The sequence below is a fragment of the Mesocricetus auratus genome, unplaced genomic scaffold (assembly GCF_017639785.1).
Source record: "Mesocricetus auratus isolate SY011 unplaced genomic scaffold, BCM_Maur_2.0 Super-Scaffold_100046, whole genome shotgun sequence".
In the NCBI taxonomy this organism is placed as follows: Eukaryota; Metazoa; Chordata; class Mammalia; order Rodentia; family Cricetidae; genus Mesocricetus; species Mesocricetus auratus.
In genome coordinates, this window is record NW_024429223.1 from 3,700,095 (window position 1) to 3,716,317 (window position 16,223).

The window sequence follows — 16,223 nt, forward strand, 5'->3', positions numbered from 1 at the left end:
TTAAAAGCACTTCCTGGCTCAGGCGAGCTTGCTGGGATGCCCCGTTGAGCTTAGAGAGCCTGCTCGGAGGTTGGCGAACACTGTCATGTGTGAGCTATGGAGATGGACCGTGGGGGCCCAGGAGGGTCTGCTGGTCCTCAGTTAGCCCCACCCACAGCTTCTGTCCGAGGGGCGGAAGGGCACTGAGGGTGCTCTTCCTCCCACCCTCTTCTTTCCTTGGACAGAATGTCACCGTGTAGCCTAGGCTGGCCTCAGACTCAGATCCACCTGCCTCCTCCCGCGTGCTGGGAAAAAGAATGCCAAAAGAATTATGTGGGTGCATGTGTGCATGCAAGTGCGTGCATGTGTGCATGTGTGTGTGTGGTATGTGTGTGCATGCGTGTGCGTACATGCGCGTGTGTGTGGTGTATGTGCGTGCGAGTGTGTATGCGTGCGAGTGTGCGTGCGTGTGCGTGCATGTGTGTGCATACATGCATGTGTGTGGTGTATGTGCGTGCGTGTGTGAGTGTGCGTGCGTGTGTGTGTGTGTTGTTGGGGATTGATTCTGGGGCCTTGCACATACTAGGCAAGCACTCTACGAGACAATTTCCTTCTGACGAGGAACTGGCTCTAGCAGGAAATGAAGGATGCTGTCTGTGAATTGGAGGCAGCGTCTTCCACAGTAGGTTCAGTGGAGGACTGACCTTGCCTAAGGGACTCTGCCCCAGCTGCTGAGCCTGTGTGAACTCCCCGTGTCTCTTACACTCGCACCTTGGGAACTAAACAGCCCTTCACTGAAGGGATTTAAAGCCCAGGATCTGATTGGTCCCGTGTCATCTGTCAGCAGTCTGCTGTCCGGGCACACCGTCTTCAAGAACACAGGAATGATAGTCTGCGCCTTGGCCGCAGCTGAGTCTCAGGGACGTTGAAAACACTCCTTCAGCCTGTCGTGCTTCGCTGAGGGGACTCATTGTCTCGTGTGGAGCAGGAGTGCGCCCGCAGGGCTGGCTCCCCTGGTGAACGAGGCCTGTGTGCTGTGCGGGGACGAGCCCCGGGAGCTGTGGTCCCAAGGGAGCGTGACGCATTTCTTTTTCCTGTAGCCTGGCTCCCTCTCCTTTCTGTGCTCTGGGGTGGCTCTGTGTCTCCTTGTCTCTGTCTCTCTGTCTCCCTGTCTCCCTGTCTCTCTGTCTCCCTGTCTCTCTGTCTCCCTGTCTCTCTGTCTCCCTGTCTCCCTGTCTCTCTGTCTGTCTGTCTGTCTCCCTGTCTCCCTGTCTCCTTGTCCCCCTGTCCCCCTGTCCCCCTGTCCCTCTGTCTCTCTGTCTCCCTGTCTCCCTGTCCCCCTGTCCCTCTGTCCCTCTGTCTCTCTGTCTCCCTGTCTCCCTGTCTCCCTGTCTTCCTGTCCCCCTGTCTCCCTGTCCCCCTGTCTCTCTGTCTCTGTCTCCCTGTCCTGAGCGCTTGGGAGGGAAGGCCTGGTTGTCATGAGCAGGTGACAGAGGGGCTGCTTGTCTGGGCTTGAGCTGGGAAGCTGCCAGATCCGATGTGCCCGGCTGCTCCCAGACATTCCCGTAATCGATAGGGCACAGGGAGCAGGGCTGCCGGGATTACCTGGCCTTGGCAATCAAAACCCACCAGACTGAACGTTTGACCTTAAGCTCCTCAGCTTCCTTTGGAGTCTCTATCTGGTGGCTTTTACAAACCCGTCCAGCTGATACTACAATCCAGAGTTACTCAGGGCACCCGCGTTCTGCTGTAGGATCTGCAGCTTCCATGGGGGCAGCCTTGCTGCTGGGGTTGCAGATGCTGGGGGCGGGGCCTGAAGCAGGAGGGTGGGAGCCCTTGATGTGTTTGTGTAGGAGTCTGTCCAAAAGAGGACTAGCTGGCAGTAACTTTGGCCTGGGGTGTCTGGGCTCCTCTAAGCAAACTGAAAATTCCCTCTGTGACACCTCACACCAGGTAGCTTCAGGGCCCAGGGGTAGGGCTGGGGGATCCTCTACAGTCGTGCCTGTCCCTGACCAGACTGAAGGAGAGACAGTGCCTGGCCTAGGTTTGCAGGGGGCTGGTGATCGGCCTCTCCAGTGCCTGTCTGGGCCTCAGGCTGCCCAGGAAGAGGCTGCTCTGTGAGCTCTCCAGGGCTGCCTGAGGCCCTGTGCACAGCTCCTTTTGGTAGTAGGACCTGTGTGTGTGTGAGTGTGAGTGAGAGAGAGAGATGTGAATTTTTAATGGGATGCCTATGGGGCTGTCTGTGTGTGTGTGTGTGTGACTGTGTGTGTATGTGTGATTTGTAGTGGAATGCCTATGGGCTGTCTGTGTGTGTGTGTGTCTGTGTGTGTGTGACTGTGTGTGTGTGTGTGATTTGTAGTGGGATGCCTATGGGCTGACTGTGTGTATGTGTGTTTGAGTGTGTGTGTGTGTGTGTGATTTGTAGTGGGATGCCTATGGGGTGAGTGTGTGTGTGTGTGTGTGTGTGTGTGATTTGCAGTGGGATGCCTATGGGCTGACTGTGTGTGTGTGTGTGTGTGTGTGTGATTTGTAGTGGGATGCCTATGGGGTGTGTGTGTGTGTGTGATTTGCAGTGGGATGCCTATGGGGTGACTTTTGTTGTTTGAGACCGGGTCTTGCTGTGTAGCTCAGGCTGACCTTGAATCCTCCGTGTCTCAGCGTTCCGAATCGCAGGCGTGTGCCGTCACACTGCACTTGCCTGTGTGGGCTGTATGTGTCCTGAGATGTGGTGAGTGGGAGGGGTCTGTTTTTATGGCGCTGGCCCCCACTCACACACTTTGAGTCACAGGGATCACAGCTTCCCCAGCCTCTTGGGCTGCACTCTGCCTCCTGCTGTTATGGGGACGGAGGGGTGGGCTCTGTGACAGAAGCCGTCCTTGAGAAGGGCCCCTGGGTTCTTGGCTGCTCCTGTGTGCCTGCAGCTGACCCCGGCACCTAGGGACCAGCCAGAGAGAGTCCCTAGCTTCCACGGCTCCCCTCCTCATGGGCGGGCCTGTCTCCATCAAGTCTCCTTACCGCGCGGCCCTCGGCCTGGCTTCTCCGTGTGGCTGCTCCAGCTCAGGCCTGGGAGCCGTCTCCAGGCTCAGACACCTGCTCTGGTTTGCAGAGGGCTACTTCCCTCTCTGACAACTCAATGACAGCTTGACATGGCTGCTGACGTTTGCTTCACACGCACCTTGCGCCACCAGCAGAATAAGAGGCAGCAGCACTTGTTTGGAGCTGAAGGCGGGTGCCAGTCGCCAGGCGCCGGAAACTGACGGCGGCCGCTGTCATTTGGCCTTATCAGTAACTGCGTGCAGGTGGCCAGCTAGCCAGTAAGCCCCGCTCTTTACAATTTCGTTTTCTGGAAGGTTCCATCATGTCTCATCGCGTGGCATTCGTGTAGTGGCTCCATCTCACCTGTGGACTCCCGCAGGGCGTTGGGGCTCATGGCACTGCGGCCAAGCATCGCCTGCTTCGACTCTGGGCTTGTGCTTGGGGCCCAGAGCCCAGATCCTCCCCACACGACGGGTCTCCTGTCAAGTGAGGGAACTTCTCTCTGCGGCCAGAACTGCACTCAAACGAGGAGTGTCTGAGTGAGCTCAGCTCCTCTCCTGACTTGTCCCTCCAGTCTGGTTCTTCCCACTGGGATCTCCCACCCAGGCACGAGCTGCGCTGGCTCCTCCCCACGTGCTGGCTGGGACCGGGTGTAGACCCTCTGAGGCCTCGTAGGCCCCGCCCCTGGCCAGCTCAGCCCTCTGTGTACTTTCCCAGCCATTGTCACTCCTTTTCCCAGGACCCCACCGAGCCCTGGCCGCCAGGTGCGTTCCGGGGCCGGCTTGGTCACGGCAGCCTGGCACGCATATCCCTTCGGGTAACATTTAAATGATTTTTTTTTTACTGTAATTAACCCACAAATGTGAAAAAAAAAAAGCAAGAACTGTTCAAACTTAATTATCCCTGCCCTTTCTAAGAAGAATGCAGCGTACAGAGTTCCAGACAAAAGGCTCTCGGCACTTCATATTTTATTTTGGCGGTTATTCCTGGTGAGCCTTAATGCACGGGAGGCGTTTTTTGGCTCTCAGGACCCGGTTTGCACTCAGCCTAGGCTGTGGCGCCTGCCTCTGTAAGGAGAGCGAGTGCTGGGCGGGCGGGGCCACCTCTTCTGCTGGGGGCCAGCCACCCTTTGCTCCCCCTCGCCACCGACAGCAGAATGACTTGTGGCCTCGGCTGTGGTTTGAATGTAGATTGTTCCCTCCCCCCCCGCCCCCCCCGCCCCCAGAAGGCCTCATGTATTGGATGCTTGGTTCCTACCCGGTGGTGCCGGTTTTGAAAAGTCTTAGAAAGTTTAGGAAGACTTTGGAGGGAATGGGTCACTGGGGATGTGTCCCTGGCGGAAGAGGGTCGCCCCTGTCTGTTCTGCCAGCTTCCACCCACTGTGAAGGCAGCAGCCTTTGTACATGCCCTCCCCGTAGCGCTCCGCCTGCCTCCCTGTTAACTCGGAGTCAGTGGAGCCACGCGACCCAAATAAATAATTCCCGGCTTAGGCTGTCCTGCAAGGCATTTCATCACAGCCATGCAGAGGGAACTTGTATAACCACCGTGTGAGTATCCAGCAGTGGGGACACCCCCAATCACAGCCCACTACGATCATCTCCTCTTGGCCGTCACCTCTTTGGCCTGGGGCTTACCACCTCTAGAGGCTTCCCTGGTGTGGCGTGTCTCTGCTGAATCCCAACTTGTAAGACTCCCCAGGAGGGAAGGGCAGGGAGAAGTTTCCTGGGACATTTTTTGGAGGGAGGCTTCAGGTGCCCTGTGGCAGTGACATGAAGATGTCAGGACCCAATATGACAGAGCCCTGGAGGCTGGGTCAGATCCTTGTGTTCCTCGGTCTGTAGGGGGTTGGCTCTTTATGCCCGTCCCTACTGGTGATGACGGAGTCACGGGGGCTGGAGGTAGGGCTGGGCTGCGCTGGCACAGCTGGAGAGGGGTGGAGATGCTTAGCAGCTGCTCTGCTGTGGCCCTGCCTCTCGCTTTCCAAGCCTGCAGCTGGGACCCCTGGGACCCAGGTGGAGTGGCGCGTCCTACCTCAGCTTGGGGCCCCTCGCTAATGGAGGTGTCAGATCCTGGTCAGTTAACTTGTGGGTCCTGCCTCGTAGCCGGAGCTAACGTGACTAAATTGACGTGCAGACGTAATTAATGGCAACAGCTTGACAGCCAGTGAGTTCTTCCACGGGGGTGGGGGGGCAGAGGGCATTCTGTGAGACCCGGGGAGTTCGGGGTTCCTCAGCCTGGGGTTTTCTACATGGACCGTGAGCCCCTTGCTGTGGCTTCCACTGGCCTCCGCTGTCCCCTGGTCCTGTATCTGCACCTCTGACAGCCAGTGCTGCTTGTTTGGGTGGAGCGAGATTACTAGTTGACTCCCTGAGAGTCTCCTCCCTGTTTTTATTTGGAACTCCCAGGAACTCCTCCCCCCTCCCACCCCAGCCTCCAATCTACACACCGTCATGGCTCTGGAAACAGAATGTGAGGCTGCCTTCTGTAGGTTACTGAGGCCTCTGTTGGATAGGACACCCACTGGGAAACCACGATAGGACGGGAAGGGTGGGTATTTGCCCTTACGCGGCAGCCAGGGGTGCAGGGAGGCATATATACATCACACGATGGGACGGGAAGGGTGGGTATTTGCCCTTACGCGGCAGCCAGGGGTGCAGGGAGGCATATATACATCGCTGGGCTTGGTGCTCGGCTGGTGACACGCCCTCCCATGTTGTTAGTTTTCCTCTCTATGTGAGCCCATTGCCCCTATCAGCGTTGACTCGTCTACTAACAGAGAATCTGGGAGCGGGCGGGGAGGGCGGCAGCCTGCTGGATTCAGGAGAGAGAGCGAGGGTTGTCTCACCTCATCTACTCCGCGCTTTCTCCCTGGCTAATTTTTCCAAGTGTGATGACTAAGCTTAAACTCTTGTCACCACGTTGGGAAATACTGATATTGACTTCTTCGAAGTGTTGGTTTATTAACCTTCCTTTAGAGAGGCACGGCCTGGGAGGCCACTTGTCCCTGCCCCTGAGGGAGAGGCGCCCTGGCTGGCTGCCCGGTGGGTTAGTGGCACGGAAGGGAGACAGAGGAAGCAGCTTGCTTGCTGCAGGCCGCTAGGGGCACAGCGAGCCGCGTCGGGTGGTTCCGGAGGCGGCAGAGGCGAAGGTTCAGTGTCCCCGCGCCCTTCATCAAGTGCCGGGTATACCTGCTTAGCGCTAGACCCCTCACACCGTGAGGGGCAGACCCCGGGGCTGCGTGGCCTGGATTTGGCGGGCGGAGGTGACCAGGCTGAGGCGTTGCCGAGCCCTTGACCGTGATTTTTCGCTGTGCTTCCTTTTGAGGATCCATTCCAAGGAGCATTTCAAGGAGAAGTACGCCGTGGACGATGTCCAGTACACAGACGAGGTGAGTGGCTGACATGGGGTGCTCTCCTTACGCTGTCACAGTCTTGGGAAACCGCCGCTGGCCGCTGGCCACTCAGGAGCAGAAAGAGCAGGCAGAGAAAACACAGCTGACCCCTCTGACTGAGGGAGCTGTTCTCAGCCTGGGAAGTGCGTCTAACTCAGGTTAGAAGCGTCTGGCCGTTGGCTTACGGTGACCACCGAGGCCCCTCTCCGAGGCAGTGTGCCTGCAGATGGGACACAGGTGTGACCAAAGTTGCTGGTGGGCTTGGGCAGGGCCTTGATGTGTCGAGGGGACTTGTGCGTAGTCACCTCTCTAGCTATAGGTGCCGCGGTCAGAAGAGCCCCAGGCCGTGGATGGCTAGTGAGAAGACTCAGACCTGCCTTCCAGCCCAGTGGCCCAGCAGTGTCGGGTAGTGTGACTAGATGTACCGGTGTCGCCCTGAGGCTGTGAGCCTGCCCCGTGTCCAGGCACCGCCGACAGAACAGGGCTGACTGAGGCAGAGACGAGGCCCAGCTAGGAGCTCCCAGGTCTGAGTGAGTGAGCAAAGACCTCTGATGCTGTGGCCACTGCCTGGAACATGGGAGGCATGGCCGCAGTCACAGCCCTGTGTTCTTCTGTGCAAGCCAGAGCTGGATAGAAGCCAGCGCCTGCCCCCGGAGATCCAACCGGGACCTGGCAGCGTCAGGTGGACAGGGTGGTCACTGTGGCCACTCCGCCCTGGAGAGCTTGAAAGTGGACACACATTAGGATCCGGGGCTGCCAAGCCGTGAAGGCAGCTTAGATGCCTGTCAACAGATGAATGGAGAGAGGCGGTGTGCTGCGTGCACACGGTGGAGCGTTACTCAGCCATGAAGTCATTGGCGGGGAAACGACTTCGCTGGTGGCACTGGGGACCCTCGTGTGAATGGGATGGAGCCAAATGCCACGGTTTGCCCTCATATGTAGCGTCTGGATCAGTGGTTCTCTCTCTCTCTTTTTTTTTTTTTCTGAGACAGGGTTTCTTTGTGTAGCCTTGGCTGCCCTGGAACTTACTCTGTAGACCAGGCTGGCCTCGAACTCAGAGATCCGCCTGCCCCTGCCTCCCGAGTGCTGGGATTCAAGGCTCCCGGCCGTGGATCAGTGGTTCTCAACCTTCCTAATGGTGTGACCCTTTAGTACAGTTCCTCATGTCGTGGTGACCCCCCCACTATAAAATTACCTTCCCTGCTACTTCATAACTGTAATTTTGCTACTGCTACGCATCATCATGTAAGTATCTGATGACAGGGTGGTCTCAGGTGACCCCTGTGAAAGGGCTCATTTGATCTGGAAGACCACGATGAAGAAGAGGCCGTGGTGGGAGAGGGGAGGAGCTTTGGGGGCTGGGGCTGGAGCTTCAGAGGAGAGGTGGCTGTGAGATCTGCCCAGCGGAGACCAAGCAGAAGCCCCTTCTCTCTCGGCAGGGCACAGCTATTTTGGGGCAACAGCACCAGGCGGAGAAGCAGGTTTGGGGAGGGGGCCCTAGCCAGGTACAGTGCTCTGCGAGGACCCTGCCCGCCTCTGCTGAGTGTTTCGTGCCTGGCCCACTCGCTCTGGGGCAGACAGCTCTCCTTGGCCTTGGGTGGACCAGCTTTGGCCCCATCCTGTGCAGAGGCAGCGTGCGGTCCTGCCTTGAGTTCTGTCGCTCTGGAATGTCCCCGCCTCACAGTCTGTCATCCCCATCCCTCAAGGCCCTGCTCACGCCCACATGGGTGCTCTCAGGATAGCTTGCGGATGCTGGCACTGTCTGGCTTCTGATCTGGACCCGGCCCTTGGTTTGGACCACAGGGAAGGCAGGCACTTTATTATTTTTTTAAATTTATTTATTGTTTTTACTTCATGTGCATTGGCATTTTGCCTGCACACGTCTGAGTGAGGGTGTTGGGATTTCCCGGAATAGGACTTGTGAGCAGTTGTGAGCTGCTGTGGGGGTGGTGGGAATTGAACCCAGGTCCTCTGGAAGACCAGTCAATGCTCTTAACCACTGAGCCATCTCTCGAGCTTCCAGTTTGTTTTCTTTCTGCAATGCTCCTAATAATTATTAGTGTGTGTTTAAAAAACATTATTATTATTAAGTATGCGTATGTGTTTTGTGTGTATATGCGCATGTGGGTACAGTACCTACGGAGGCCAGAAGGGGGCATTAGATTTCCTGGGGTTATGAGTTACAGGTGGCTCTGAGCTCTGCCCTATGTGGGTGCTGGGAACTCGATCTCTGGTGTTCTGGAAAAGCCTCAAGTACTGTTAAACTGAGCCGTTTCTCTAGCCTTCATGGTACATATATTTTATATGTACATATTACATTTTCATATTTATACATTGTGTGCTTTGATCACACCTCCGTTTGCTGCTCGTCTTGCCCCAGTACTGACCCTCTAACTCTCCTCAATAGTTTCGTTTCTACTTTCCTTTTCCTTCTTGTTCTCTGTTGTTGTTTTTCTTCCAGGCAGGGTTTCTCTGGGTAACAGAGAGCTGTCCTGGAGCTCGCTCTGTAGACCAGGCTGGCCTGGAGTTCACCGAGATTCCCCTGCCTCTGCCTCCCAAGTGCTGCGATTCCTTACCTTTTTGTCTTTCAACTGCAGATTCCTCCTACGAGGGAAAACACTCCATGTCTGTCTCTCTGAGTCTTGCTTGATGAGGTGGTCTCTGCTGCAGACGGCATAATTTCATCCCCCGTCTGGCCAAGCAACACCCCGCCACGCACCACACCTTCAGTAACGCTGATTTGCGCGTTACTGCTGTGAACTGTACTACAGTAAATGTGGGTCTGCAAGAATCTGTCGTAAGCTGACTTAGCTTCCCTTGCTACATTCCCCGGAGTGGTGTAGCTGACTCATACCTAGTTTTATGAAGCGCTTCATACTGACTTCCATATTGGACGTATTTGTTTAAAGCCTTACCTGTAGTGTATGGGTTCCTTTCCCCACACACTGAGAGGCAGCTTTTGATAGAGCCTTGTGTCATGTGGCTTCAGGCTTTCAAGGGTGACCTGTGACATCTATGGGTGTTATAATGTAGCCAGTACTGCAGGTCTCTTTTTGTGTGGCTCTGTAACAGACTGGATGTTTATTCCCGTGCTCCTAATGAGGTCGTTTGCTACATCGTATCTCTAGGCACGAGTGAAGACAGACAGTTTCCTAGTGAGGTCGTTTGCTACATCGTATCTCTAGGCACGAGTGAAGACAGATCATCCTTTACCCTGGCCTTGCTCCCGGTGCAGCCCTTCGGCAGGTGTATCTCCATTACCCTCCTACCCTGCGAAGTGCATCTCAATGGCTTTGCTCTTTTGGGTCTTGACCGTGGGCCTCTCCCCTTATCAAACCTGAAGGGAGAGCTAGGATAGGCCTGCCTCAGGGTTGGGAGACAGATTCCTACCTTTGCCTGGGCCCCCGCTGCTGAGTAGGAACCCTCTCTGGGCTGCAGCCTCGTGGGTTGACATTTTGCATTTGTAACTGGAGGGAGGGGGAGAATTGAACTCCCGTTCACACTTCGGGGAAAGGAAGGAGACCTCCAGATGCAGGACAGTAGAGGAAGACAAAGCACCAGGTGGGGAAGCCCATAGTGAGGTGTAGAGCGGCTACCACATAGTCCTTGCTCTTAGTCTTTTAAGGCGGAATGTTAAAGGAAGTCTTCAATAGACTCTTTAGGGTTCTGGGGTGCTCTGTAGGAGCAGCATAATCGCTATCGTCATCGATGAGCTTTCTTGATCACCGAGACTGCTGTTGTATGTTTTTGATTTCTCTTGGGCGTGCTAGGCTGAACCACACCCCAGGCTTTGACTGCTGTCCTTCCCGGAGGCAGGGGCTCCTCTTAACGGTCGGACACACTCTGGGCTTGCTCACTTGTAATGATCCCTCCCACCCTGTCCCTGTCCCTGTCCCCTGGTGAAGCACAGATCCCACCCGGTTTACAGACAAGAAGGTCAGAACTCAGGGGTGAAAAAGGCATCATCCGTGGCGGCTCCACAGCTGGGGTGTGGCAGCATTGCAGTGACCCTGAGACCTCCAGATTCCAGAGTCTGTCCCCTCTGGTTCTACCATTGACCTGTCAGACGTGAAAGGGTGACCCGCAGGAGATTAGTTTGTGCAGAAGTGACCCAGGCTTCCAAGTGCCCGTAATTTCCCGGACCTGGGAACAACGAACCCCACCAAAAGGAGCAGAGTGCTGCGTTGAGCCCCATGGGCTGCAAGCGTTTTCTGATGTGGGCAGCACTCAGGCTTAGTCCACCGTGGAAGGTGACGGGAAACGCCGTAGGCAGGCGTTCCAGGACAGTTCTGTGGTGCTCAGCCCTATCTAGCCTTGGCCATCTTTAGCCGTCTTTGTAAACCGGGCAGCTAGCCGCAGGCGCGTGCTTGCTCTGCAAGACGGTGGGAGTGGTCCCACGTCCTAGCCGATCCTCTTGATGTCTCATAAAATAAAAGCAGGTGGCGGAGAATGTACCTCAGTTGTTAGAGCCTGGCATTGGCATGCAGGAAGCCCTGAGTTCAGTGCTTAGAACCACATTACCAAAGCATGGTGGTGCATGCCGGTAGTCCGGGCCCTTAGGAGGAGGAGGCAGGAGGATTGGAAGATCAAGACCATCCTAAGCTACCTAATGAATATAAGGCCTGGGCTACATGAGACCCTGTCTCAGAAATTAAAAAAAAATGCAGGGTGTTTGCGATGATAGCCCTGGCTCTCTTTCTCACAGAAGAGCCAGAGCTTAATTATCGGGAAGGGCTCACTCAGGGACCCCCTGGGAGGGGCTCCGCAGCATTGCTCTCTGCACTCGGTATAGAAGCTAGCGTCTAACTGGGGGCTGGCAGGCTGGAGGGCGCTAGCTTTATGGTGCTGGGCAGATGTTGGAAGGCCTCAGGGTCAGTTCCTCACCTGTAGGCAGGCAGGGTGTAAGAGAAACAGCCTCAGCTGCCGGGGTAGATGCTGCCTGCTCGTCAGCATCCTTGGTGTGGGAGGCTTCAGTAGAGGTGTCTACGATGGGACCACGATTGCTGCCTTGCTCTGAGGGGCTGCTACATAGCCTGATTGTTCAAGAATAACCAGGCATCCATATTCCTGATGCTATTTTCATTTTAAAAGCAGATTCAGAAGTTTAAGGGCATTTCAGGCCACCGATGAGCACTGGTGTTTTGGGAAACTGCCATGAATAATGGTTTGTTTTCAAGAGTTTCAGCGCTGGGAGGGCAGAGCCCCGCATGCTAGGCCACGTGGGCTCTCTCAGCAGCACAGTTGAAGCGTGTCTAATTCCTTTGTTGAGAGTGACTCACTGGCTCGGTCAGAGGCCTGGTTAGGAGCCTGTGTTAAGTTCCCTTAGGATGCTTCTGGATTGTCCCCAGGGCAGGATCTGGCCTCACAGGGCTCTGATAAATTCTTCTTGGGGTGCCTGTCCGCCTAGTGAAGGCTGCCTGGGAGATGGATGCTGGCTATGGCCTGCAGCAAGGCAGGGGCGTTTACCAGCCCCGCTGGGGAGAGCAGATGAGTCCCCAGTGGCCTGTGCTCCTGGAAGTGAGGCCTGGGGTTGTTAGAGCTGTGCCATCCAGTCCTGGGGCCGCATTCGGAGCCAGCAACACAAAGCCGCATCTTGTTCCGTTAATTTTTGAGGCATGGCCTCCGGTCGGTGCGCTGATGAGTGCAGAGTTAATGGGTCTCCGCGGGGAAGGCAGATGGAGCTGCTGGGCTGGGAGAAGGTTCTGCAGCCGCGGAGGTAACCAGGGCCCACTCAAGCATCTGTGATCAATAAAAGACGCTCCTCTGCCAGGACCCAGCGACGCCTGGCCTGCTCTCAGCGCCCGGCCTCCACGCATCTGAGCACCGGGCTTGCACCGAGGGGGCCCTCTCCTCCATTATCCCTAAGCAGCCTGTCCAGAGAGTCATTGCGGAGAGGAAAGCCGTCCGCCCGCACATTCGTTATCCAGCTCCTCTCTCCCAAGGACAATGGCAGATACAGTCCCCAAGTGCCTCCCCGCTCTCTGATTCTGCCGCCGTAAATTGACGGCGTCGTTGTGTGCTGATGAATGTGGACCCTTCATGTCAACGAAACAACACACCCAGGGCCTGACACACTCGGCTCTGTTGGTTTTAATGAGCCTCCCTCCCCTCCAGGAGGAGCGGGCAGGAGGAAGGGACTCTGCCAGCCTTCATTTGTGCAGCACAGAGGCCGAGGGGCTCAGCCACTCTCCAAGCGGTTACTGAGCGAGGGAGGGTAGAGGCTACGCCTGGGAGCCACTGCCTTGTGCCCAGGTGGCTAGACCATGGTTGGCGTGGAATGCTGACCTTTTGACCCTCTCGACTGGGTCACTTGATTTCTAATTTTTTTTCTTTTCATTATCGCCCTTCAATTCCTTTGTCCTTGACTTCATTTTTAAGGTGGGGTCCCTTGGAGTCTGTGCTGGCCTCGAGCTTACGGTCCTCCTACCTCTTCCTTCCAAGTTCTGGGAAAGTAGGCACTTACTATTATGCCTGCTCATTTGTTTTTTTAAGTAACCTTCTTTTCCTTATGAGACAGGGTCAAGTTCACAATCCTCCTGCCTCAGCTTCCCAAACGCTGAAATTATAGATGCGAGCCAACATACCATGTCAGGAAATAAACCTTTCAAATAACATCATTATATATATGCAAATATATATAAATTATGTATAAAGCTATATATATCAGGATGCTCACACAGCATTATTTATAATAATTCATCATTAGAAATAATTTACATGTCCAGCAGAGGGAGAGATTAAATAAATGATGCTGAGTCCTTTAAGAGAGTTTCCTAAAGCCGCATGTTAAACATCTGGGCTTTGCTCTTTCTTTTTAGAGGGAGGGAGGAGGAGAGAGAGAGAGAGAGAGAGAGAGAGAGAGAGAGAGAGAGAGAGAGAGAGAGAGAGAGAGAGAGAGAGAGAGAGAGTGTGTGTGTGTACGCATGTGCATGCGTACGTGTACATGCATATGTGTGCCTGCCTGCCTGCCTGTGGAGGCCAGAAGAGGGTGTTGATTCCCCAAGAGCTGGAATTCTAGAAACCAACTTGGATCTCCTACAAGAGCAGCCAGAGCTCTTAGTCACTGCGCCTCCCCATCTGTCCTGTCCTTGCTGTTTGCTCCCTGTGCGTTTAGGCAAGTTCTGCAGCCTCACACAAGCTGTTTTCATCTGGACATCTGTAGCAGCGCTTTAATGGGTGGTTAAATGAGGTGATGTGTGTAAGATGACTGACGTGGACCATAATCAAAGACTTATTGAACGTTTGCCATCCCCAGTGGCCGTGGCTGCTAAAGATTGCATGTTTGAAGAGTCTTTAATGACAGGAAATAAGCGAAGCTTATAATTTCATATGATCCAAATGTCATTACAGCTCTCTGTGTCTGTGCACAGAGCTGAACTGTCGCTGGGGATGGCAGGTGCGTCTTCCCTTTCATGGCTTTCAATATGTTCCGGCTTTTCTCAGGGAGCCTTTTAGTACGGAAGAGTGTGTATACTTATGTCAAAACTTATCAAACTATCCACCTTAAATACGTGCAGCGTCGGGTGTTTCAGCTAGTGCACAACCTGTCAGTTCCAGAGCCCACACCTTCCTCTTCTGTGTTGACGGTGTCAGAGAGCTTACGGAGGGGTGAGGACCATGACTTGTGTACAGCCCGCCAGAGGGCCAGGTTGCTCCCAGCAGGGTGGTCAGCGCTTTGGGGTACAGGGTTCTTTAACTGATGGATGGCGGGTGCTTTGTTGGGGGCGGGGCGGGCATGAATGGCAGTCAGCTGGCGGTGGGTAGGGAAGGGAGTGGCTGGATCTGCTTGCAGGGCCTGGGCGGGGCTCCAAGCCAAGTAGGATGCCATGGAGTAGCCAAGATGGTGGACGATGATCCAACCATCAGTGAAAGTGAGCAGAGATGCGGGCAGGTGAGCCTGCGTCCTCTCTCTCACCCAGAGGACCCAGGAGAAAGCAGGTGAGCCTGCGTCCTCTCTCTCACCCAGAGGACCCAGGAGGAAGCAGGTGAGTCTGTGTTGTCCTCTCTCTCACCCAGAGGACCCAGGAGGAAGCAGGTGAGCCTGCGTCCTCTCTCTCACCCAGAGGACCCAGGAGGAAGCATTCTGCACGCCCTCGCAGCGGCAGAGAGAGGCCTGAGGGGGTGGGCGTGGAAACCAGAGTGGAGTTGAGGTGTTTAGTCTAGGTGGCCAGTGGCAGGGAGGGAGGGAGGGAGAGAGGGAAGGAGGGAGGGAGGCAGGCATCTCCCCTATGGATGGGAGGCTGTTGGGGCTGGTGTCCAATGGGATGGGTCTTTGAGGAGGGCAGGGACCTGCACACAGTTGCTGGCCTTGAGGAGGGCAGGTCTGGCTGTTTGGAGCCAGGGAATCTGTGTGGTGTCTGGAGGCAGGTCCCGTGACGAGCGTGCTAGGGTTAGCCTTACACCCTCTGTACTCCCCCATAGCTGTTGGGCTTTCTGGAGCTGCTCCTCTCTGTGAGCCTTAGTTTCCTCATCTCAAAGGGGCACAGGCGTGGTGCCTGCTCCGTGGATGAGTGCTGACGTCACTAAGTGGTGAGCGTGTGGCATCTCCGTTCCACTCTGTTGAAGCTTGGATTGGTCATTTGATGCCGTGAGAGAAAACCCAAGAGAAGCAACTTGAGGAGGGGGAGGTTTATTTTAGTTCAGAGTGTCAACCCGCCCTGGATGCAGTTTGTGATGTCAGGAGCATGTAGTGGCTAGCACTCCCGTCACAGGGGACCAGGAAGCAGAGGCAGCAGGACTCAGGGGTCTCAGGAATGTCCTTCAGAGGCCACCCCGAGACCTGCTTCTGCCAGCCAGGCCCCACCTCCTGAAGGAAAGCCTGCCTGCCGGAGACATTTCCGATTCAACCCTTAACGCTGCTCTAAAGTGGGTTTTCTTTTGGCTTTCAGATTGCCAGCGTCCTGACCTCCCGGAAACCCTCTGCCCTCCTCACCTTGGTAAGTGGCTGGTGTACGGGAGCCACACAATACTTGGCACCAAGGAGATGTTTGTAGGGAGCTAAAGACCTGCCTCTGCTGCTTGGAGGAATACATCAAAGGAATTAACATAGAGGCGCGCGTCTGCTTGGGAGGCTGAGGCCGGAGAGTTAGACTTAGAGGCCAGCCTGGGCTACATAAGACCTGGTCTCAAGTAAACACAAAAGAGAAACCAAGAAATGGCCGTCTGTGGGCAAGTAGGAACACCTGTGTAGTCCTAATGGCCACTGTGTCTAAGATGCCATCCTCAGGTCCACCTGCGATATGCTGTCTGGGCTTATGGCCACAGTGGGCAAGGTGTCTCCAGCATTCCTGGGGTTAAACCCAGACCGGGGCGTGTAACGGTGTACAGATTAGACTCATGGCATTCCAGGTGTAGATTGTCACTCTTTATTTGAACCCTGAATCCCCTGTGATAATTCAATTTGAAAATCACACTCTTGCACTTTAAGGAGTGCCTAACTTGGGGTGGGGCAGGGTGAGGGGTGGGCTCCCAGTATCCAGGCGGGGCCGGGGGGGGGGGCACTGTTGTACATCTGTCTACCTTGATGGTAGGGCTCTCACACAGAGAGACCTTTTTTCCTTTGTTAACTGGTTTACACAGAGACACCCCCACCCCCACCCACTTGTTCTCTCGCTGCTGCTAAGCATGGAGGCTAGCCGCTGTGGTTACGGTCAGAGCCGGCCCAGTGTGTTTTATCTGGGATCCCAGTTGCACAGGGATCCGCTTGAAATCCTTTTTATTTATTTATTTTTTTAATTTTTATTTTTCGAGTCAGGGTTTCTCTGCGTAGCTCTGTAGACCAGGCCGGCCTCAAACTCACAGAGATCCGCCTGCCTCT

The 16,223-nt window shown here is 55.2% G+C and overlaps 1 protein-coding gene across 1 annotated transcript in view; it reads left to right on the forward strand.

Moving 5' to 3' along the window:
* The window catches only part of Pepd (peptidase D), a 143,760-nt gene that overhangs the window by 13,776 nt on the left and 113,761 nt on the right, over positions 1–16,223 (forward strand). Inside the window, exons 4-5 of the mRNA XM_005081773.4 lie at positions 6,340–6,403; positions 15,295–15,342. Of these exons, the coding sequence (XP_005081830.2) occupies positions 6,340–6,403; positions 15,295–15,342 (112 nt within the window). The remainder of the gene's footprint in view (positions 1–6,339; positions 6,404–15,294; positions 15,343–16,223) is intronic.